We start from the raw sequence: 25,587 nt of genomic DNA on the forward strand, positions 1-25,587 counted from the left end.
TGATGGTAAGAGCAGCAACAACTATATCTTTACATTAAAGAGCAGATGGAATCTCCCCCGCCCAGTTGTTGTGGCCAACGGCTTAGTGACATAATTTGGCCTTTGGAGAAAACTAATTAGGAAGCCCTACAATAATAATAAATATTAAAGTAATTATACTACTTATTAAATGTTTTATTGGTCAAGCTAGCAATATAATTGCATCTTGCATAAACCCTAATGGTCTCGGATATTTAATAAAACCAAAGGTTAAAGCCTCACGCTGTGATTTCTTCAACTGGTTGGCGAGACGAGTTGTGAGCTTGTAGATCTGCTATTTTCAGCATACAGCCAAGTGTACAAAAACTAAATCAAATTTTGCTGTCAAAATGAACACCGCTGTTCTCCTCCCCAGCTCATCTGCCATGTAAGAAGGATGAGTTTCCCTGTGGCAACCGCCGCTGCGTCTCCCCCCGCCTCCTCTGTGACGGAGTGGACCACTGTGGCGACGGCAGCGACGAGGCCTCCTGCCACAACTGCACCTCCTCCTCCTCTTCATTCTTTGTCTCCTGCGGACCTGCCGGCGCCCCCTGCCTGCCCGGAGCCAAGCTGTGCGACGGGAGGCCGGACTGCCCTGACGGACGAGACGAGGCCGGAGACTTGTGGTGTGCCACGCCGCACTTGACCGCGCCTCCGCCCCAGACTCCGCCCCCCTCTTGTTTGGCCTCCGAGTTCCGGTGTGGCGACGGCCAGTGTGTCCCCAACTCCTGGAGGTGTGACCACTCCTCTGACTGCTCCGATGGCAGCGATGAAGACCACTGTGGTGAGTTATACAGTATGGAAGAAAGCAAACAAACAAACACACACACATGTATGGCTTGCTACAATGGCTCCACTAGTTTAACCTTTTAACAACTGAACTCTAGCGTCTCAGTACTGGGGTGAACGTTCAGAGAAGATAGCAAATCTACAAGACCACAACGCACCACATTGGGATGCATTGTGATCTTGTAGATTTGCTATTTCTGGCAAAGATAAAACATAGTATAGAGCACTGGCACACTGCAGTCAAGTAAGCAGTGGTGTAAAGTAACTAAGTACATTTACTTAAGTACAGTTTTGACTGGTATTTGTACTTTACTTGAGTATTTCCAATTTCCAATACCTTTACTTATACCCCACTACGTCTCGGATCCAAATATTGTACTTTACTCATCTATTTATTTGAAGACTTTAGTAACTAATGACTGTTTTTGATTATTATTATTATTGTTACCCTTATTATTACAAAACACTTCAGCCATATATCCATTTTGGCCATTTGAAAATAGTCGATCTACAAGCTCACAATGCGTTGCGATGTGATGCTTATTGTGAGCTTGTAGATCTGCTATTTTCAAAAGATTTTTATACATTTGAAAATTTGAAATAGGACATTCTGCATAATGAGTACTTTCTACTTTTGGTACTTTAAGTACATTTTGATAACAATACTTTTGTACTCAAGTACTTTTTGAATTCCAGACTTTTACTTATAACAGAGTATTTCTACATTGCAAGTAAAACATTTAAGTACTTTTTCCAACACTGCAAGTAAGTATATGATATGTATACCGTAGGACTTTAAACCCTACAGTACATTTACGACTATTTTGGTCGCAAATGCGCCTGAAATGTAATCTGCAACCTAAAAATATAATTGGGAGCACCTGTGCAACTGCAACTAATTGCTGTGATGTGACCAAAACGCCACGTCGAGTGAACCAAAGCGAGCTCTCCCTGCCATTCACGGTGCATTCCACTCTGAGCTACTGAAGCTCAAGATGCTAATCTTGGCATGTAGCGTGTAGTTTACTCATTGACACAACAGACCGGGGCTGAACGACCATAGGATCAGACAGCTGGTGGTATATTTCGACAAATGTGTTTTGAAATTGTTGTATCAATGGGTAGCCTATTGACACATGTATATGACAACACAAAAATTCTGTCGCAGTGAAGAGATGGATGGACAGACAGACAGACAGACAGACAGACAGACAGACAGACAGACAGACAGACAGACAGACAGGACACTACCTTTTTAAAATCCTGGCAGCCCCAGCACATTGTATTAATTCCCATGCACTTTTAAAGCTACTTTCATCATTTTACTTTTAAACAACTAATGTAACAGTTATAATATTATTTGTGTTTACTCTTTTACTGCTTCGGACGTTCCCGTTCGCCCCAATTCTGAACGCAGCGCGTTGCCAATACGGCTCGTTCTTTTTTACCTTGTTTTGATGTCTGTAAGCTGATGAGGGGTCGCGCGGGGGTGTGTACAGTAAAAACATCTCCCGTAACGCTGCTCTCAAAAATCCACTGCACTTCAACAATAATGGAGTCCCAAATCACTTCCTGGCTGTTTTCTATGGACAGGAGCTAGACAGCGCATTGCTATGCTCTGGACCACGGCAAGCAGCGTGGGCCAATTCCGTTGCAGAAGGCTGCCTTCTGCCGCCAGCTAGGCCAAAGTACACATATGAACGTTGTATTGTAAAAATATATATATTTTTTAAATATCAATAGATAATTTTCTATAACATCGCAAAGGTAAGCTGCTTTTTGCTGGCACCAGCCCCAATAAATAAATTATAACATCTGGCAGTAGAACTGTTAATAAAAACAATCTAGTGCTCCTAATTTATATATATATATATATATATATATATATATATATATATATATATATATATATATATATATATATATATGTATATGTATATGTGTGTATATATGTGTGTATATATATATATATATATATATGGTGTTAGAGATGTACGGATACCATTTTTTCCGTACCGTGTGTAATAAAAAAAAGATCTAGCACAGTGGTTCTTAAAGTGGGGTCCAGAGACTCAGGGTTCCTTGAGGGGGATCCAAATGGACCCTTACAGGTCTGTAACTCTTAGAGTTGTATGGGGTCCTTGAAACTAAAAAGAATGAGAAGTCAACTGAAGCATTCAAAATACAAAATAATTCATTATTGTAAATGATATATCATCATGTGATACATTATGTGGTATCGTAATGGTCATAGACCATAGTATACAAATGTCATACTCACCCATACCAGTATTTTAGGCACTATTGGCAGCTTTTCCGATACTGGTATCTGTATCGGAACAACTCTAGACTCTGTGGGGTGTAATGCTGCGTTCACACCAGCAGAAACAAAGCCACGGGCTAAAAGCCTTTTTCAATGGAAGCCAGGAACAAACTCACTGCAACGCGTTGAGTTGTGAAATAGTCCAGACGAGAGGAAATAAAATGTGCATTCGTCTCAGCATCTGTCAGCGGTGAACGAAGCCTCAGGTGTTGATCAGATGAAAGAGGGTCCTCCTACTGCAGCACAGTGCACAATAGAGACGTCAATGGCCTTACTGAAGGGGCCCAACTTCTTGAGAATTATTCGGATTGTGATCGATAATAAACAGACCTATAAATCACATTATATGAGAAATTTGTTTTGGGTTTTCAGTCAGATGTAGATATTAGCTTCCTATATCCTCACCCACAATTGGTTTCGCCTATAACCACCAAAACAAAACGTTAGTTGTAAATCAAAATAAAATGTGGTTCACTTGTGTTTTTAAAAGAAAGAATTGATTGCTGTTTGGTCTGTGAGGCAGCAGAGGGCGGTAGAGTGCTGTCCACAATGCATGGTGGCTTCACAGTCCATTTTCCATGACATGAACCATCTGCTCGGAGGCTTTTATCCAAAGTGGTGTCCAGTACCTTGAGAGCATGCAATTTTAATAGGAGGAACACATGACGTAGGAGGTGTTTGTGTCTCACCCTATACTGTACATTAAGCTGCACAGGAATTGGAACCCTCAAACACTTGAAACCTAGTGTCCTACTCCCTATAGGGGTAACGATAATGCATTTTATTTGTATAACACCTTTCAAAACAAAGTTTCAAAGTGCTACACAGAGCAAGGTTAAAAGCAACAAAGCAAAAAACTAAACAAATTCACAAATATCAACATAAAAGTGTGTACCATCACGTGAAATAAAATAAAGCAATTATGAAAAACATTTGGTGTAGTAGAGCAGGGATGTCAAACTACCAAAACTAAAAAGAATTGGTACAAGTCGAGGGCCGGACTGGTTCAATGTTTATTTAAAACGTATTGAAATGATTGCACATATTGAACCTGGACCTAACACAGCCTATATTATTAATCATTAAATGAATTAAGTAAAACAATTAAAATCAGTTGCAATATTTTCTTATGGCTCTGTCAGTAGTTTCAAGTGAAACGTAGACATAGGCCTATGCACCAACGCTCTCACAGTGCATTGTGGGACTTGTAGTATTGTGATGGTGCGTGCAATATTCAATATTTAAATATCATCCCGCAGGCCAAAGATAATTGATTCACAGGCCTGATTTGGCCCCTGGGCCTTGAGTTTGACATATGTGTAGTAGAGGTTATGTTTTAAGAAGTGACTTAAACAGAGGCAGGGATGATGCTAACCTAAGGTGCACTGCCGGTGCAGCTAAGGTTAGCATGGCCCAGGGCCCAGGCGGCAAAGGCCCGATCGCCCCGGGTTACTGGGTTAGTATGTAGGCCCTTCAAGAGGGCTTTATGCATATCCAGTATATACGTGGCCAGCCCATACAGGGCTTTATAAGTGATGAGCAATATCTTGCCTGGAGCCAGTGCACGGCAGCCAGTATGGGAGTGATGTTCTCGTTACTTTCTTTGTATTGGTGAGCAGTCTAGCAGCAGAGGTCTGTATCAGCCGCAGGCGGAATATGGGTTTCTGGGTAAGGCCGGAGTAGAGGGAGTTGCTGTAATCAAGGTGAGATGATGAGGGCGTGAATTACCTTTTCGAGATCGGCGGTTGACAGAAATGACTTGTTTTTTGCAATGTTCCTCAGCAGAAAGTAACAGGATTGGACAACTGTTGTTACATGTTTGTTAAAGGAAAGGTCAGAGTTAAAATTCACACACACAACTTCAGCACATGGAGTGGAGTTTCTGTACCACACAAGTCTGACCGGCACGTGATATGCGTGTGTGACCTGCACACTAATGTAAACCATGTCTCACGTCTTGTCCTGCACACTCGCATTGCTGTTGAATGCAGGGACGTGCTGGGAAAAGCGGGACAACTCCCGAACGGCCGGTTCATTCCCGGCTGGTCCAGGCCGGCCATTAGGAAAAAATTAAAAATAAAATGTCGGCCTTCGTTCCATTTTGGGGGCTGGGCAGTCAACAAAGTAAATTGTCACTGTCGGGCAGAAACCTCTATCTCCAAGTTTCAAATTTGTAAATTTTTTCACAAAGTAAAGCCCTGCTTCATCATACAAGGCCGTCGCACAAAAGTAGTGAAAACAGCAGATCTACAAGCACACAACGCCTCGCGGTGCGAGGCGTTGTGTGCTTGTAGATCGGCTGTTTTCACTAGTTTAAATCATTTTTAAAATGATAAATACAAAACAAATGGTTTTGGACATACAAGGTTTCCACCCGACAACGACGAAATTTAACTAATGTAATTGGCCCACTGGCTTGTCACTTGTCATGATCTGAAATGGCAAAGTAGCAGCAGCACTATTGAGAGAGATCTCTCTCTATAGCGTGCAATGAGGGCCTCTCCAACTCTTTTTCCCGGGCTGAATCAGGGGCCCAGCACGTCCCTGGTTGAATGGCAAGTCTTATCGTACTCTTGTTTCATGTTGAGAATCATTCACAAGAGGAGCGCAAACACTAAAGAATGCATTCAGCCGTGCCCATTGTGGTCAAGAAAAAAAATCTGTGTGTGCGCGGCATTGTGTACATTGGATACAGTCAATTAATTTACCAGATATGCTGTCTCACCTGTTTTAATAGTGTTTGCATTAAACCACGTAACCGCCCAAACTGCATTCTGGGCGTGTTTTCAGACAGAGGGCAACATTTGGCTGAAATAGCTGATCAACAAGCTCACAACACGTCATGGGTTATGAGCGTCGCTTAGTGGGGCTATTTGTGGCGAAGACGTTCGGTGTGGAGAGAAAAAAATAACAGGATCAAGTATAGACTCCTGGGGGACCCTAGTCAGTGAAGTATAGTATACTACCACAGTAGGTGGTTCATTATACAACGCATAGTGAAATATAGTGATCTACAAGCTGTCAGCTTTGGGAGCAAGAAATTCCCAAAATGCCAGGTTTAAAGTAGTTGGCGAAGAACTAATTATTTGTTGTCATGTCTCACTAGTGTTTTACTAGTGTCTGTATTCATTGTATTAATGAAGAATTAAAACAAAAGCATCCACTATTCTTCACTGGGAGATTGTGTTTTTTGGGCATATCTATCATTGTCAATTGTCAGTTTACTATATATATATATATATATATATATATATATATATATATTAATATTCGATATTCGGGCCAATTTCTAAGACCAATATTCGAATTTCATTTCTGAGGAATATTGGCAGCTCTAATAGCCACAAGCCAGACGGTACAAATCACACAATGCACGTTGCAATGTGCTTTGACCTGTTAGTTTGACAGCCAACAATTATAGATGTCAGTTGTATTTGAACAAGGTGTAACTAGTGTTAAAGTTACAACCCTTGACCCGGGTGCCTATTTAAGAAAAACAGGTGTGGAAAGGTGATGAAAGCAGTACCAAAGAAATACCAAAGAAAGACGCTTCATAACAAAAGATGACGCGGTACAAGTGCATTCAGACAAGTTCACAGTCATTTAAATTCCATAGAGTCCAACGTTTCTTTCTCTCAGAATTACACAGTGGTGGATTTACGCAGAAGGAAGAATTACTCACATTTTGTACTTATGTAAAAGTACCAATACGCACAAAAGAAATAGAAATGTAGAAATACTCTGTTAAAAATAAAAGTCAGGTATGAATGTACTTGAGTGAAAGTACAAAAGAACATACAAAAAAACATGCGTGCCAAAAGTAAAAGTAGATTGTAAAATGCATCAGCCGTTTGGCTGGTGCAAAAGATCTTTTATTTTCACGGTACAGTAGGAATGCTTTTGCTTTTATTGCTTTAACTGTTATGACCGCCATAGCAACCGTTGTGTCCTGTGAAATATGTGGTCAGATCAGAACGAGTGTCTGGTGAACAACGGAGGCTGCTCCCATGTCTGTGTGGACCAGAAGCTGGGCTTCCTGTGTACCTGTCCCAGTGACATGCGCCTGATTGGGGACAGCCAGTGTGAAGGTGAGTGGCAGGCCATGCCTGGTCAACTGTAAAACACTTGACACACACACTGCTACCGACTTTGAGAATAATACTTTATTAGCAGGATTGTTAACCGCACAGGAAGTACGGTCAAAGGTTAAGCTAAAAAGATGACCCAAATGCACCTGCTGGGGGCTTGTTTCCATTGTGGTCCATTGTAGTCAATAGTGAGCCAACCACTCCGTCTGCCAAACGAACTACACCAGGGGTCTTCAATGTTTTCAGGCCAAGGACCCCTTAGTCCTGGTCAACACTTAATAAACTTGTCCTTTCACTCTGTACTTAGTCTGCTCTTTTCTCCATCCAAAGCTATTTACCGAAAATAGCCGATCTACAAGCACACAGCGCCTCGTAGCGCAAGGCGTTGTGAGCTTGTAGATCTGCTATTTTTGGCTAAAGTTCTCAGAATATGGACGCTAGGGTTCAAGTGGTTAACTTCTTCAGTGCCATATTTAAAGTGGGACCTCTTATATTGCCGTTTCGCCAACAAAGGGTTAAAAAAATAGTGTGCACGCTGGTGCACACATTCGTGCACAGATCATGCACTATGCATGTGCATGCTTTTCACAGCTTTCAAACAAAAAAAATCCGCTTGGAAATCCGTTCAGGCATTCAGGAGAAGGCAGCCCTTATGTTTTCTTCAAATGTAAACAAACATGGCTGCCATGTTTGAAAGATGGGGTTGGTATGGGGGTTAAACATGCAATTTCGCGATCGCGATCATGGCTAGTACACTGTTGGAGGTCCACATTTTTCAAAAGAAATGTTCAAATTTTTTTTTTTTTTTTTATATTATTTTTTTTAAAAGACGTCCAGAAGACGTCTGGCAGGGAGGTCCATAGTTAAAAAGACGTTTTTATTATAGAAAACGTCTTTTTTGGCAGGGTATGAGTTAATATAAAAAAGGGGAAAAAAAGTCTATCACACAAAGATTTGGAGTAACTCTGAGGACCCCCTAGGGGACCCGGACCCCCTGTTGAAGACCCCTGAACTACACAACAGAAAAGCGCTACTGCCCACAAACAAGACAACACAGGACATTGATTGAGTCATGAAGCCTCAGTGTGCGTTGGCTGCTACAGTGCTTCTGATGCAGATGTGTGACCATGCTGTTACTGTATGCCAGGGTTCCCCAATAGGCGGCCCACGGGCCATTTTACGGCCCGTGGGGGGCTACTGTCTGGCCCACACCAACCCCAGTAATAATGGTGGCATAAGAGCAGCAACAACACTAGTATATCGTCGTTGTTGGGTGGAAATCCTGTATCTCTAAATTTGTACATTCTTTCGCAAATCATACAAGGCCGTCGCACAAAAGTAGTGAAAACAGCCGATCTACAAGCACACAACGCCTCTGTGCTTGTAGATTGGCTGTTTTCACTAGTTTAAATCATTTTTAAAATGATAAATTCAAAACGACCGGTTTTGGACATACAAGATTTTCACCCGACAACGACGAAAACTGTCGCTGGAGTAGCGGGAACGCCACCGTCGCCCCCTGCAATGTTGTGGCCCTCGGCTTGGTACCCCAGACATAATTCGGCCCTTGGGGAAAACTAATTGGGGAACCCTGCTGTATGCAAATCAGTAAGAACCTTAAGAGACTATTTCCCTCCCCCAGACATGGACCTTTGCCTGGACACTGACGTGTGCAGTCAGCTCTGTGTTGAAGTCAATGGCAGTCTGACCTGCGACTGCCACCAGGGCTACCAGCTGATGCCCAACACCGGGGAATGCAAGGTCAAAGGTGAGGAACTGCTGAGGAAGTGCTGGTACCTGTTTCCCAAACAGTGGGTCGGGACCCAATTGTGGGTCGCGGGTCGACCTTTGTGGGCAAATATCCCCCACATTCATTATTATTATTTTTATTATTATTATTATAATTTTTTGTGAGTAAATATACCCCACTTTTTTTTTAATAAAATGAAAAGTATTTGTCATTTTTCATAACCTAAAAAAAACATTTTTTTTAAAGAATTTCATAATGCAAAAATCCACAAATGTAACTTTTAAGCTGAAGTGAAAATAATCTACAAGCTAGCTTGTAGAGCTGCTTTTTTCACTTGTTTGGGTCCCATGGAGTAAAAAATGCCAAATCTTTTGGGAACCAGTGGTTTAACACATTTGAGCCGTATTTTAGTCGGCAACCCTCATGCCCACTGCCAAGGAGGTAAAGCCCGTCTGTCTGTCTGTCTCTGATCGATTAGATTACAATCAATCAATCGGCAGCACATGATAATCACAACCCCAATTGTTAGATATCATTCATATATTAATTGTTGATAGACAGTGAATATATTTATCCATACACTCTTTGTTGATAGACTACATATACGTTTCATATATTGACGATATATCCATTGGTGCCATGGCATTGGCCCGGAACCTCTTTGTTCCGACAGCCCATTAGTCAGAATCTGTTAAGAATACTATGCCTAACCCTAACCTCAGTAACCCTAACTAAATTCGGACTAATGAGATGTAGGACTAATGAACCTTCGGACTTATGGGCAGTCCCCATATCCATTCATATATTCACTGTTGATGGACTGTACATTTGAGATTGCAGAGGTCTATTGCCAGAATCTTATCTCAATGAGTGTTTATTTTACCCTTACTGCCGTTGCTGCTGAAGCGGGTGTCATGGCAGCAACAGCTTCGGGGGTTTGTTATCGTCAGGGCCAGCTGCGTTCAACTGGATAGCTTGTACTGTACATCTGCTCGTTTCACAGACCGTACAGAGGGAAGTGGAAGGGTTAGGGCAGTGGTTCTCAACCTTTTTCCTATCGAGGTCCATTATTTATTCAGCATTTGAGCCACGGAGCACCATTTTGATGAGATTTAGCTTTTCAGACTTACATTTTGTTATCGTTGGATAAGGTTTTGTCCACAATTCCTCCATGTTGTATTGATGTTGGTACCATAGAAGAGATAACAGGCAAACGTTGACTAAAATAAAAATACTTCTACATTCTCTAATTGTGTAGACTTCGTGTAAATTAAGTAGTGTAGATTAACAATAATTTAACTCTTGAGAGCGTAAAATGAAACCAAATGGACCCGTAAGGGTCCATTTGGTTTCATTTTACACTCTCGAGAGTTACACATCTATAAGGGTCCATTTGGTTATCAACTCTCCATCATTTAGCCGGGGACCACCTGGAAACGCATCAAAGACCACTAGTGGTCCCCAGCCCACTGGTTGAAAGCCACTGGTTTACTGTTCTCTGGTTGTGCGGTTATAAGGCTTATGTTTGTACACCCTTTTTTTGACCCGCGAGATTGCGTGCCCGCTTACAGCCAATCAATGTAGCGGTGGTTCCCAAACCTTTTAGCTCAAGACCCAAAACAGAAATTAGCAGATCTATTTCTTGCTGCGTTGTGAGGTTGTACATCTGCAATTTTCACTACTTCTTAAACGTTTACATTTATTTATTTATTTATTTATGGGAATTATTCAATTTGTTTTTAATTGATGACAACATTATGATTTTTAAATAATGCATAATATATATTGAAATGTAGGAAAGGAGAGATTTACTCACGACCCATAAAAATTGCTCCATGACCAAAAGATTTGGGGAAACTTAAGATTTATTAAGGAAAACATGCGACTGGGCGTCTCTCTCTCGAGTGACAGCTTTGTTTACTTCTCTGAGATCTACATTTCAGTTAATGGAACTTCACACCCCACCAGACTGTGCAACCCAACACCCTCCTCTCCAGCCAGGGAAATGGAGTTCATTGCTAACTTACTGAACAGGTAGATAGGATGACAACATAGGTCTACTGCTGAAAAGTGAGTTTCAGAATCGTTTTGCCTCAAGTCTTAATGGGTTAAAATAGCGTATACCCACTACCCAGCTAAAATGAACTCTCACTACACTGATGGGGTGTGGGGGGAGCTACTGTAATTGCTCATTATCAAACTGACAGTGAAACCGGTTCAGCTGGTGTGTGTGTGTTAGGCTTGGGTGGTATCTGTTTTTACTGACATTTCAACAGGGTATATTGTGCGATGGTATTTGCGTTGAAAACACAACAAAAATGGAAAAGCTGATGATTGATGTAGCAAATACTGTTAAGTAAACTATGACATTGTCTCAATGCTGCGAGTGTAATATCTAATATTTTGTCTGTCTTCTTGGGTTTACATAAAATGACATATTCACATTAGTCACATTAGTGGGCTGAATGGAGATGATCTGAGGGCTCTGGTGACAGACTGGCAGTTGACTAATGAACTGTTATTTGTTGTTGGAAGAAGTCCTCTCAAGATAAATGTGTCGCAATATTTTCATGATTCCATGTTAGTATTTTTGACAGTATATTGAAATTCATACCATTTTGTGACACGCTATGAGCTTGTAGATCTGCTATTTTTGAATAGCCAAGCTACAGTATAACATAACGGTTAAAGTGGTTAAAATCCAAAATGACACCGATGCTTTCCTGGTCTTAATAGGTTAACCCATTTAGAACGGGTACACATTTTGTTTATCATTATTTTATGCTTTAACTATTGAAAAATAGCAGATATACAAGCTCACAGCGTGGCACCGAGTGCCGCGCTGCGAACTTGTAGATCTGCTATTTTCGAAAAATTGTGAAAATTAGAATTTTGACCCGATTCTATAAGTGTCTTTTGAATCCTTCTAAGGTTTTTTGAAAAACCTATGTTTCTTTGTCAGCAATCTGGCCAGCTATCGTCAAAGAAAAGGTCCTTTCACTTAACTGGAGCTCAGTTGGTCTGTTCTTGAGAGACTATTATGTCAGTGGTTCTCAAACCTTTTCATGTGAAGGACTCCCAAAATGATATGTATTTGGCCACGGACCCCCATCTCAAAATATTTAGTTCCAGGGACCCCCCAGAAGCAAAATTTGAGTTACAAACGTTCACTTTGAAAATACATATATTCAAAGATTTGCACACATTTTCACGACTTTTTCAAAAATAGCAGATCTACAAGCTCGCAGCGCGGCACTCGGTGCCGCGCTGTGAGCTTGTGTATCTGCTATTTTTCACTGGTTAAAGCATTCAATAATTCTAGGCCTAAATGGGTTAATGTTGACGTTCCAGGGTTCTGCTCCTTCTGTGGGGCAACATGGTCTGCCCAAATAATGTTTGCTAAATGAAACTGATCAGTTGATGACATTATTATCACATTTTGCAGTGATTAAAATGACCCATCAGGAAGACATGGGGAATAAGTTCTCCTGCTCATGATGGAATGCAATCAGCCGGAACTCACTGAGCTGGTTTTTCAGGAGGAATGTAGACTCTACAGTAGAGTTCCCAGGTTACAGTAGGTACAGTATAGGTTAGGTATTGAACGTAGGAGGACAGGACTTGTGGTGAATGAAAGTAGAAAGAAATATGCAAGATAATAGTGGTGTAACGATATAGTAAGTGAATCGAGAAATCGGTTTTAATTTGCAATGATCTGCTATATTGTTTGCAAAAGCAAAATATTGTACCGTTTTGGCCTTGTATCGTGTTGTTTTAAAATGCGGTATCGAATCGTTTTGCAATGCAAATAATGGTATGGAAAACTAAGTATTTGTGCCTTGTATTTGGCAATTTTTAGAGGGAAAATAAAAAAGAGGGGTCTAATTACCTTTCCATTCCATATAGCAACTCTTGGTCTATCGATAAATGTGTGTAATCTCTGTGTTCATGTCAAGGTGGGGTTGTGCATATGTGTTGAAATATAATGTCCATGTATTTGCTAGATAATCACAGCGTTTACTCCAGTTTCATTTCTTTGCTAAATATTTACTATATCGGTTTAAAATCACTGAATCAAATCGTATCATATCGCCATGAATGAACCAATATCGTCCATGTATCGTATCGTTAACCATGTATCGTGATGCGTATCATATCGCTGTTAAAATGTATCGTTACACCCCTACAAGATAACATAAGCATGTTAAATAACCTGTGGTGAAGAATGCATGTAGAACATCTAGAATTTGGAATCGGAATCAGATTTATCTATGCAATTACTTCTCTTTTTATTTTATTTTACTTATTTTATTTTACTTGGATTAGATTGACGACCAAAGTCCGCCAATGTTACTTAACTGATTAACTTTGTCCAATCTGTATGGTAGAGTGTGCTAATACAATAATAACTACAATTGGTGGTTGTATTTTGTCTCCCTGCTCGTCTATGAGGATGATGGTATCACAGGCATACTGTAGTGTTTGTACAGGTGCACTGCTTAAGGTACTAGCATTGTGTTCATCTGAAGGAGTGGAAGAGGAAGAGCTTTTTCCCATGGGTGTTGATGATGTTATTCAACACCATTGCACAGAATGCTTTGTGTTCAATACATCTTTAATCCCATGTCTTTAGATTGGCTGGCTATTTTTGGAGATTTTCAGTGGAGTGAAAACATAAGTGGGCCTTTTATAGAGCCCTGGGGGACTCCGGTCAATTCAGTATACCGGTATATAGGGTTTAATGTGATTAAAGTGGATGAGCAAACTTAGGGAAGTTAAAATGAGAGTAATAATGTTCACTTCTGGTTTTAGTTAAAGCGGATGTGTATTATCTGCTTATTGTAAATCGCTTTGGATTAAAAGAGTCTGCTAAATGCCTAAACTGTAAACTGTAAACTGTACTGATACTATATGTACATTTCTGGTTAAAAGGCCCACAGCAGCATTCTATAGGCATAAGCACATTGTCAGTGGAATATTGCAGAGATTTCCTTAGTGCCTGCGTGGAACTTGGACACTGCACTCGGCGGATGCCAGCTGAGGGTGCCAGTTTACCGCCCTTAAACTAGATGCCAAGAGGTGACTCTACTGTTATGACTAGTGTTGGAAAGACGCTCGCTCCTCTGAGGACCCGGCCAGCCTCATTCACATTCTAACATCAGCTACTCTTCCCAAGGAGGTCCAGTTCTGTGTGTGTGGTTCACGTTGTCTAAAAAGTGCGTACGAAAAGGAGGTTTAACCAATAACCATTTAAAACCTATATACTTTGTTGTCTTCATCTTCCAGGGGTCTGAACTTGTCCCCCTCCTTTTTCCCTCTACACTCTTTGCCGAGAATAATCTCACAACGTGTCACAATACAAGTTTGATACTTATTATGACAGGGGTGCTAAGGTGCACGTGGTTAAAGAAAATATACTTGAAACTGGTTTAAATCTCCAGCAAACCTTTGCTCTAGTGGTGATATTTGTATATATATAATGACCTTTGCAAGGAAAAACAAATATACTGTGTATCCATGAATTCAAGTCTCCGTGAATTCAAGTGTAATCGATAGAAAAATATAATTTTTGGGGGTTAACTATCCCTTTTAAGATCCACAAGTCACAATGTAGATTTTAGGGACATACTGTAGTTAGGAACGTCTGGATCAAGAAAGATTAAATGATGATATATGTGGGGTTACTTTTTATGCCTCCCCATCGCCATGAACACGATATCTCAGGAACGCTTCGAGGGAATTGTGTGACATTTGGCAAAAACGGCCCCCTTGTCCTTGAACTGATTTAAAAGTAGGGTGTCAAAGATTAAAGTCACTGACCTCACAAAACATTTCCATACAAATTCCTTCAAAGTTCACAAAAACTGCAACTGGCAGGCCCAGATAATCAACCACAATGAAGTATTGAAGTATTTCTAATTTGAACAATTTCCCCACAAATGGTTGTAATTGATCCTAATAATAATAATACAGTAACTCCATATCGATTGTCTGTGTTCCCAGGAGATGTGGCCCAGCTGCTATTCAGCAGTTCTGTGGGTATGGGGAGGATCAGCACCAGTGGTTCAGAGTACAGAGACCTGGGCTTCCACCTGCGGGGCCCAGCAGGGCCCCTGGCTGCAGCTCTGACTGGCAACCCAACACTGTACCTGGCCCGGCGAGGACAAGCCTCTATTTATAGGTAAAGCAATGCAGTTGAGAGTCCAGTTGATTAATTGTATTACATTTTGGATCAATTATGTCATGTAAAGAGAGAGGTCTCTAGCTCCCTTTTGTGAGGAATTCTGACCCCATTTAGCTTTTACTGTGATACACTGGAAATTGTGCCTGATGACTCGTCCAGAACAAGTGATTGTGTGCCTCCTCAAATGGCCACTGATAAAAGGTCTTTAATTCCACTGTACAAACTCAAATGGCAACAGTTAAAAATTAGCTGAAAATGTATCTGCATGAGTGCTCCGTCTTTGGAATGTATGAACAAGCATATACAGTGCAATAGAGAAGGGGTCTTCAACAGGGGGTCCGGGACCCCTAGGGGGTCCTCAGAGTTACTACAGGGGGTCCTCCAAATCTTTGTGAAACTTGTAAAAAAGAAATCTCCTTTTTCATATTAACCACTTGAACACTAGTCAGTGTCCATATTCTGAGAACTTTAGTCAAAAATAGCAGATCTACACGCTACGAGGCGTTGTGAGCTTGTAGATCGGCTATTTTCGCCAAAAATAGAGGGGGAAAAAGCGCAGACCAAGTACAGAGTGAAAGGTCAAGTTTATTAAGTATTGATGGTTCAAGTGGTTAAATATCTGAAAACACAAATTGACATGAATCCAAAGTATACTGGGGATTTTGCTGTCAAATGATTAAACTATATGGAATCTCTGAAAGGGTTGTGGGCGCCCATGCTTCATCTCTCTCTCTCAACTAAGGGGTCCTTGGCCTGTAAACGTTGAAGACCCCTGCATTAGAGGAGTGTCAGGACTCCAATCTTTGTTAACCAATGAGAGAGGCATCTCTATAATCGGCTGCACTGGCAAGGAAGATAGTAGATTTTCCAAAGTCTGACTATGGATTTATTCCCTGAAACTGTAAGTAATAACTTAAGCCAGTGGTTCTCAACCACCAGTGGGTCCCCAGACTCCCCACATGATTTTGGGGGCGGGCCCCAGATGACAGTCAAGTGACAATTGAATTACTTTTTATAGGTTGAGAACCACTGACTGAAGGTGTAATATTTTAAAAAAAATTGCAGATTAATGTCGCAAGCTTTTGTCTCGTGCTTTGTGCCTCAAAAAAATAGGTCAAACTGCTTCCTCTTTCAATCTCTCTCAAACTGTTTTTCTGTCTCTGTGTCACCACATCAATACATGGGCCAAATGTCATGTGTTTGTGATGACGTTTCAAAATACCTGCCTATCCCTCCATGCATGCATGAGCACACACACACACACACACACACACACACACACACACACACACACACACACACACACACACACACACACACACACCGACTGTGCTCTTCCTCATACTGACACATCAGTGTTGCCAGATTTTGTGAGAGAAATGACCAGCTAGGTCTATGAAAACAAGGCCAAATCTACGGTACATTTTCTGCATGCAACCAAGTGCAGAATCAGCCATTACATTGCCATCAAGGCCTGGCAAAAAATTAAAATAGCCAATCCACAGCTCACCAGTTGTGAGCTTGTAGTTTGGCTATTTGAACGATTTCAAAATGTAAAAAAAAAAAGAAAAAAGTTTAGGCACAAGGGTAAGGTGGCACGCAAGATATGGGCCCATAGTCTCCACTGTGGTGAGTAGGAACATCGTCATCGGATGTGTGTACTCAACCACAGTCCTCCCTATTTCCTGACGTCTCTCTCACTTCTGTAAATGCAGCTGTTACTTTAGTCCAGTGTTAACCAACCTCAAGCCCATGAGCACTTTTTATTCCATTGTATAAACCGAGATCTACCACTACAATAGGCCTATTTGCAATTTCTGACCGGCTCAATCTATTTGCATACCGCCACACAAAGGCTAGTAGTCTAAATATGAATAAACAAAATTGAGTTCTTTTTGGGGGGGGAATTTAAACTTATTAGGACAATTTCCCCGTTTCATGACAGCTGCAGCCAGCCACGTATCTGCAACTTCCATTGCTCTGGGTGGGGTGCGTCTGTCGCCGCCTATCCAATACACAAACCAGTTGTGTTCTACTGTGACTGCTTTGACGAGCGACATGTAGATCGCGATCGACAGGTTGGTTCCCACTGCTTTAGTCACTTTCTATTGAAACCACAGACCAGTTAACCGTGTTTGTGACTGAAGAATCTGCCGCCCGTGTGCCAGTAATGAACCCTCTTTCTTTTTTTCTTTTTTTTTAAAGATTTGTTTTGGGGCTTTTATGCCTTTATATGATAGGAAAGTAGACTGACAGGATTTTTTGGGGGGGAGAGATGGGGAGTGACATGCGGCAAAGGTCGTCCAGATCGTGAAGCGAACCGGCGATGCCGTCAGGCATCAATGCCTATGTGGCAATGCCTAAGTGGTATGCGCCCGGACCAGTAGGCCGGCAGCGGGCGCCCAATACACCCTCTTTCAGAGTCACTTGTCACTCATTGCTGCACATTACATCAGTGCCAAGGATCCCCACATTGATGTTTTGTGCCAGGGACCTACAGAAGCAAAGATTTGGATTCTAATTTGATTTGATTTATTGGACGTCATAAAAGATAAACACATGCTTTGTTGTTTATCAGAGAACACAACAGTTTACTTATTTCCATTGTGGTCCTCGGTCTGAGACAAACGTTACAACAGATGACAGGCAGTAGAACAATAAATAAAACACTCTCTAAACTCAGAGCTACACTAATTACAGCATAAATGAACTGGATTTCATGATAAATAAAATTGACCATACTGTACTATTATGCAACATTTTATAAAAGCCATATGCATTGCGTTTAATGCTGAAAAATGGGTTCCAAAATCGTGGGATGCATTTTTTTTTAAGAAAATAAATAATAATAGGGATGCTAGGGTTCAAGTGCTTAATAATAACAAAAAAAACAAAAACAGGCCAAGATATGCCGGACCCTCTATAGTAGCTCTGAGGATCCCCTAGGGGCCCCGGACCCCCTGTTGAAGACCCCTTGCTGAAGATGAAAACAATCATTTTCCTGCCTGGTGCTGGCTTTATTTTGGCATGCACAATGCAAATAAAGAACTTGAACACACAAACTGTACGCAGTTGAAAACTAAGCAGTTGTGACATTGTGGTTGCTTACATTTGTTGTGTTTGTCGTGTATATAAGTCCCCTGTACTTCCTTGTCGTTGCCAAGGCACGGCAGAGCTGTGTTGAATGTGTCCAGACTGAGTTGTAGAATACCTCCAGTTTGTTGTAATTTGACACCTTCTATTGTACGTCAACATTAAATATTTACCGTACGTACTGGACTGGTACTGTGATTAACTCTCAAATACCTGGAACGCGCCCGCGTCGCATTAGATTTGAACCACTTTAACCATTATTTTATACTTTAACTATTGAAAAATCGTGAAAATGTGTGCAAGTCTTTGAATATCTTTGACCCGATCTTTGACCCAACTTCTAAATCCTTCCTCTAAATCAGCTGTTCTCAAACCTTTTCATGTCAAGGACCCCCACAATTACATGTATTTGGCCACGGACCCCTATCTCAAAATATGTTGTTCCAGGGACCACCCAGAAGCAAATATTAAAGTTACAAATGTTAGCTTTTAAGTAGATATATTCAAAGACTTGCAAAAAAAATCATGATTTTTCAAAAATAGCAGATCTACAAGCTCGCAGCGCGGCACTCGGTGCCGCGCTGTGAGCTTGTATATCTGCTATTTTTCACTGGTTAAAGCATTCAATAATTCTAGGCCTAAATGTGATTAAAGGAAACAATGGGACAAAGCCTTGAAGGACTGGGCCGTGACCACACGAACCCTTTGATGACAATAGCTGATCCTCAAGCTTCACACGCGACACGCTGTGGGCTTGCAAATCGGCTGTTGTTTGGCGAAGCGTTTTGGTGTACAGGAAGAAATACTAGCGGACCTAGTATAGAGCCCTGTGGGACCCTGGTCAACTACATTTATAGGGTTTAAGGGTTTAAGTGTTATTAAGGCTTTTTAATATTGCCATCAACATCCATTACCATTAACATCACATACAATCCATAAATAATGTTTTGTGTGGTCAAGACTAGACTTTTTATTTTTACTGTTTTGTTTTGTACCCTTTTATAATATTTATTTGTGCTTTTGTAATGTTGGTTGTTTTTTTTGTATGGGCACTACTGATGGAAATTAGCATTCTTGGTTAATCTGGTGTATTTAAACTACATTTTGTACGTAATTATCAATATACGTCCAAATAAACGTCATTAGAGAAAGAATGACATAATCATAATCCATAAATCAAATCAAATCAAATAATTGGTTTAATTCGTGTCAGTGACACTGACTTGGATAAGTGTTGCTCCTACAGTACATAAAGTCACGAGCACTGGAGCGTTTCCCGTTTCTGCATGGGCACGCGTTTCACAAAGCTGTGTGTTGACACATGACACACAACACACATATCAAGTGTTGAGTGTTTGATGTGGGTAATTGCTGAACAGTCTAAATTGGTCTTTCTACCAGTTCACTTTCACAACCACGGTTCTGAAGGCATCAGGAACAAGACAGGGTATATTAAGGGTGTGACTTGACTTCCCAGTGCAGTCGGTACAGTACTGTACGTCAAGCCCAGTCTGGAGCCATGTGGAACAATGATGTTGCATAACGCTGCTGTCAGGCAGAAACCTTGTATCTCCAAGTTTCAAATGTTTTATGATTTTAAAGAAGTGAAAGTAAATGAATCCATTATACTTCATCACACAAGAGTATTTTTAAAATAATGATAAGTAAAAAAGGAATGGTTTTGGAGTGGACATACAGTACATTTCCGCCCTCACAGCATTTATAAGTAAATTGCCTTTGTGGGAGCCAACAGTCCCAGAGCCATAGGTCAGGAGCCTATCTCCTGTTTCTATTGCGTGAGGCATCTTGATGTACAGTACTCCCCCTTGACATGACGCTGTTATGTCACCAGTCCAACCCTTGATGCTGAGTGCCAAGCTGGGAGGCATTGACTATCGTTGTTATATAGTCTTTGGTATGTCTAGCGAAAAGAGAAAGGCTACAAGCTATTTTCAAAGGAAGCCACAGCGACATGAAGATACAAACCGATGCCCGACGCGCGTCTCTGTGGCGGAATTATGGATTCCACCAAAGTTTTAGGAAGACCCACCAATAGACCCACGCTACCTGCGTCTAATTGGCTTCCTGGCAGGCATAGTTTTACTGAAGTTAGGGTTAATGTTAGGTTTAGGCATAGTTTTACTAAGGTTATGGTTAGAAGTAAGGTTAGGGCTGCTAGGAAGGAACTGTCTATCACAGAAATTACTGGCCATTGGCCAATCACAGTGGGTCTACCTACTGCATAACTTTGGAGGGATCCATAAGTATGTGTCCCTGCAGCCTCTTTTCCACCAAACAAACTTTGGTTCTAGAACTGGTTCCGTTCTAGATTCTTGGAACCTTGGTGCTTTCACAGAACCAGCGGCCATTTTTTGGGTTCCAGTTCTGAACCAACTTTTAGGGTTCTAAACCAATTCATAAGTGGAAACACTCTGAACTGGTTCAATATTAGGCGGGGTATAAAACACAGTCGGTTGCTGACCTATTTATTGCAGTATCATGTACTTAAATGACCATACAGTCAAGTGTTATACAGTATGATGCTATGGTATGAATGATGATAAATCCGAGGAGATAACATAATGTCATTATACACTACAGTACAGTACAGTACATACAGTACATTTCCCACCTGACGGCATTAATAAGTAAATTGCCTTAGGCTTTGTGGGAGCCAACAGTCCCAGAGCCATAGGTCAGGAGCCTATCTCCTGTTTCTATTGTGTGAGGCATCTTGATGTACAGTACCTGTACTCCCCCTTGACATGACGCTGTTATGTCACCAGTCCAACCCTTGATGCTGAGTGCCAAGCTGGGAGGCATTGACTATCGTTGTTATATAGTCTTTGGTATCCATCCATCTTCAACCGCTTATCCGGAATCGGGTCGCGGGGGTAACAGTTCCAACTGAGACCTCCAGATTTCCTTATCCTGAGCAACTTCTTCCACTCCCTCAGGGAGTATACCGAGGCGTTCCCAAGCCAGTTTGGAGATATAATCTCTCCATCTGCTATGGTATGAATGAGGGGCCCCATTTAGATAAACCCGATTTATCTAAAATGGCCCCCTCATCAAACATATAGTTTTCGGAATGTCTGTCTGTCTGTCTGTCTGTCTGTCTGTCTGAGTGTCTGTCTGTCTGAGTGAGTGTCTGTCACAGCGTTTCTCCTCAGTGGCTGGAGCAATTGATCTGAAATCGCATCACCATTAGCATATGAACACACCTGACATAACTGTGAAGCCCGTTTGTCACTTTCACAAATCGTATGCTGTATATTAGCATTTTTATGGTGTATCTACTATCTATTCTGCATCTAGCTTGAGGCATATCTATTCTGCATCTAGCATGAGGCAACATGTTTAACTGTGTGTGTGTGTGTGTGTGTGTGTGTGTGTGTGTGTGTGTGTGTGTGTGTGTGTGTGTGTGTGTGTGCGTGTGCGGGCGGGCGGGCGGGCGGGCGGGGGGTCGTTTGTCTTGCCCTGTTACAGATTTTGTCCAAAAATCATGCAGATCGGTACACAGTATCTCTGTAGCCATTAAACAAAACGGGTATTTCTTACATTGATGCCCCTACATATTATCATGCAAGCACCAGTAATAGTTACTTTCCATCCCTCATATACTGTGTGCACAGTGCACATCCCATAACCCACACACTGCACATCATTTCGGAGCTCATATCTTTGAACGGGTAAGGGCTAGTTGTTGTAATGCAACAACTAGAACATCTAATGTTGTTAGATCTAATCTAATTAATTAATTAGATTAATCTAATCTAATGTTGAACGGGTAAGGGCTAGTTGTTGTAATGCAACAACAAGAACATCTAATGTTGTTGTTTTGCACTTGCTATTTTCCCAGTCTGAAGTCATCCGCGGTCACGCGGAGGCTCAAGCTCAGGAGCATCCCTATCTCAGGGGCCCCTGGGCCTTGGCCCACTAGGCCCATTGGGTAAAACTCCCCTGCTGAACCGGTTCAACCCTCTTGGAAAAGGGTCTCTGTGACCTACAAAAGCAAAACAAAAAAAAAGGAGAAAAGGTTGAGCATACTCAACATTTTTCAATGCTCCAGTGACGCAGTGAAGTGTCAATCGTATGTTTTTGTTTCATCATTTTTATTTCACACTGACTCGCCACACAATTCCTGTCGTGCATTTCCTAACTTGAAGCGTGCTGTGTTCCAGGGTGACCATGGACAGGAAGCCTCCGGTGGCGGTGCCGGTCCTGAAGAGTCCAGGTTCCGTGTCGGCCCTGGCTGTGGACTGGATCCACCGGCTGCTCTACTGGACCAGCGGAGAGCCTGGTTCCGTTCGCGTGGGACGCCTGGACGGCTCGACACAGTGGCTGCTGGTCGGAGGGCTGGACAGACCCACAGCTGTGGCCGTGGAACCCCTGCTGGGGTAGGTGTGAAACCCCTGCTTGGGGGTATAGGTGAATTTAGATCTATGATAATAATAATGGATTTTTATTTATAATGCATTTTTCATTTGTGGAAAAAGTGCTACAGTAAGTATTTGCATAAAACGTTTAAATAATAATCATCACACCACTATAAAAGATCTTGGAAACTGAAACAAAACATTTAAAACATGAGTGTATAAAGGCTTGTGGGGCTCTTGTAGCCTGGGGCCAGCCTATACTATATACTAATGCAGCTAACTAACTGCAGTATAGTATAGTATCCCCTCCTTGTTTTAACATGGGTGGGAATGTCTAGCTGAGCTACTGTAGGCTAGGGCAGGGAGGAGGCCGAGCAGATTACTCGGTAGCTCATGGTACGTCGGTTGCTCTTTGAGGGGGTTAATGTTTCAAGAGTGGAGGTTGCGAGTCGAGGTGTTCATCTTCTTGAGCAGTGTGTACTTCAACATTTTATAATATATATTTATATACTTACAATTTTGGGGATCCTTGACATGAAAAGGTTTTGAGAACCACCGATATAGCAACATACGTTTTTTAGAAAACTGTCTTGGATTTAGAAGACATTTGTAGAATCGACCTCAGGTCTTAAAGGACGACTTTGTATTTTTTTTTACAACAAGGGTTAATTTATTAGTTTGTAATGATAATAATTAAATGATGAGTGTTAAGCAAGGTTTTAACCACACCGATTCGGCCATGAATCGGTGGCGGAAAGCGTCTGCTGCCGACCGGGAGCCATCGGCAACTTGTCGGCAAGAGGCGCTTGCCGTCGATAGGGCTGTCGGAACCCGTCGATCGAAAACCAAACCTGCTCTGTCTTTTGCAATCGGTCGGTAGGATTGAGGCGACTTGATACTCCTGTATAGTGGACATTAGTTTGTTGCAGCTGCAGAAACAAAGCCTAAATAAGCCAGAGACATTTTCTAGGTGGCACATTTTAACTAAATACCAATATTCATAATCTCAACTCTCAATTTATTATACTAATCAACTCCAAAGCAAGGTTAGTAATAGTGCTGAGTGTTGTTTTGGTCAGAGCAGGAAAAGAACACTGCACGGGAAATCTCCGCCTCTGTTGTTTTTACCTGTTGTTTTCCGGAAATTCTTTGGTCAGTCGCTCCCCTCTGAGCTCTGCACGCATCAACACCTCTCCCCTGCGCAGCAGGGATGCCATTCATTTCTAAATGGCCATTAAGATTTCAACCCCCACTCAAACCTTACTTGACATGGTGAAGCCCTAGTACAGATAGAACAATTATAATAATTTCAAACTTTTTTACATCAAGGTCCATTATTTATTCGGCAGTTGAGCCGAATCCCATATGATGAGATTTAGCCTCTCAGACCCCACACGTTAATGAATTGTTATTTTACGCTTGTCCGTAGTTCAAATGCTGAATAAATAATGGACCTTGATATGAAATAGGTTGAAAACCACTGGTCTAGTGCCAAGTGGGAAGTCAGCCGATTGTTAACACTCTTTTAATTATTATCATTACAGACTAATAAATGAGTCCTTGTTGTAAAAAAGGTTGTCCTTTAATGGGTTAAAGTCATGTGAGACGAGATGTCCTGACCCCTCAGGCAGATCGTGTCCGTCTAATTGCAGGATGTGTCACTGTGACACCTTAGCTGTGTCCCAGTTCAGTGGATGGCTAGCTGGCTGCATCCTCTGAAGGACACATAGGTGAAGACTGCTCCGCGTATCATTAGGCTCTTCATTACCATCCATCCAGTCTTATCTAGCAACAACGCTGTCAGTCTAAGGCACTGGTTCCCAAACACTGGGCATATCGCGGACATACTTGTATGGGTCGCCATGTATTCTCTTAGCTTCCTTCAATTTTTGTAATTATTTCAAAAGGTCTTTTTGAAGGGGAAAAAAGCAACTTTTCAGGAAGAAAATTATTGTTTTTAGAAGAAAAAAAAAATAGGAAGTTGTGAAAATAGCCGATCTACAAGCTTAAAATGTGGCGTAAAGTCACGCGTTGTAAGCTTGAAAATCTGCTGTTTTCACTCGTTTGGGTCCCGGGAATACGTCTAATTTCTCTTTTGGGTCTCGAGCTAAAAGGTTTGGGAACAACTGGTCTAAGGCCCTTAGAATCATCAAGGACACCTCTTACCCCAACAATGGACTGTTCCACCCCCTCCGCTCACTGAGCTGAAAGGGCTACTGATGTCTCAAGACCAAAATGCACCAGATTCAGAATCAATCCCCCCTCAGTTATTCTGTTGAACTCTAAACCCAAGCCAACCATGAAGTCATTGTACTTTTTATTTATTTATCAGTACTTATAGTATGCTGCTACCACCAACACCTACAGTGTGCATTCTATCGCTCTTTTTTGCATTGGATTGATTCCGTCAAGATAGTTTTGTTGTGCAAAGCTATACTGTGTAAGTTGCTCAACTAGTGGTCAGTAGCGGTATAGCAAACCGTGGTTGCGTCTGCTTTTTTCGGCCGTTTTTCGCCGCGGACCGGGCCTTCAGACCCCCGCGTCCGCCTCGCCCGCCTCGCCAAGTCGCCACGCATCCGTAGAGGTCTCTCGTGTCCCTCTGCGGACCAGCATTGGGGAGTTACAGGCTAGACTTCTAGACCAGCGTAAACAAAGCTGTTGAAGCAAGCTATATCCTGAAGAGACGCAAGATGCACTGTCATTGGCCGGTAGTGTATCATGTGTGTATGATCCGCAATGTGATTGGCCAACGTATACACAACGTATACGGATGATGCAGATGACGTCATTTTGCCGCGAAATCCCGCCCCTGTCACGGCTAAGTAGAAAACATATAAAGAAAAGGCTTTTGGGGCTGAAATGGGGGGGTTCTAAAACTTAAGCGATTTAATAGTTAGGACAATTTTAAGATATGTTTTATAAAAAAAGTTACATAGTATAACTTTAATAAAATCTCTCCCAAA

General features: G+C 41.7%; 1 protein-coding gene across 1 annotated transcript in view; it reads left to right on the forward strand.

The window, feature by feature from the left end:
• LOC308288253 (low-density lipoprotein receptor-related protein 8-like) overlaps positions 1-25,587 on the forward strand; it is a 51,720-nt gene that overhangs the window by 12,999 nt on the left and 13,134 nt on the right. The window contains exons 3-7 of the mRNA XM_080729645.1: positions 395-802; positions 7,099-7,218; positions 8,861-8,986; positions 14,972-15,149; positions 22,430-22,645. Of these exons, the coding sequence (XP_080585771.1) occupies positions 395-802; positions 7,099-7,218; positions 8,861-8,986; positions 14,972-15,149; positions 22,430-22,645 (1,048 nt within the window). The remainder of the gene's footprint in view (positions 1-394; positions 803-7,098; positions 7,219-8,860; positions 8,987-14,971; positions 15,150-22,429; positions 22,646-25,587) is intronic.

This window comes from Nannobrachium achirus (assembly GCF_963921795.1).
Source record: "Nannobrachium achirus genome assembly, chromosome: 1".
Lineage (NCBI taxonomy): Eukaryota > Metazoa > Chordata > Actinopteri > Myctophiformes > Myctophidae > Nannobrachium > Nannobrachium achirus.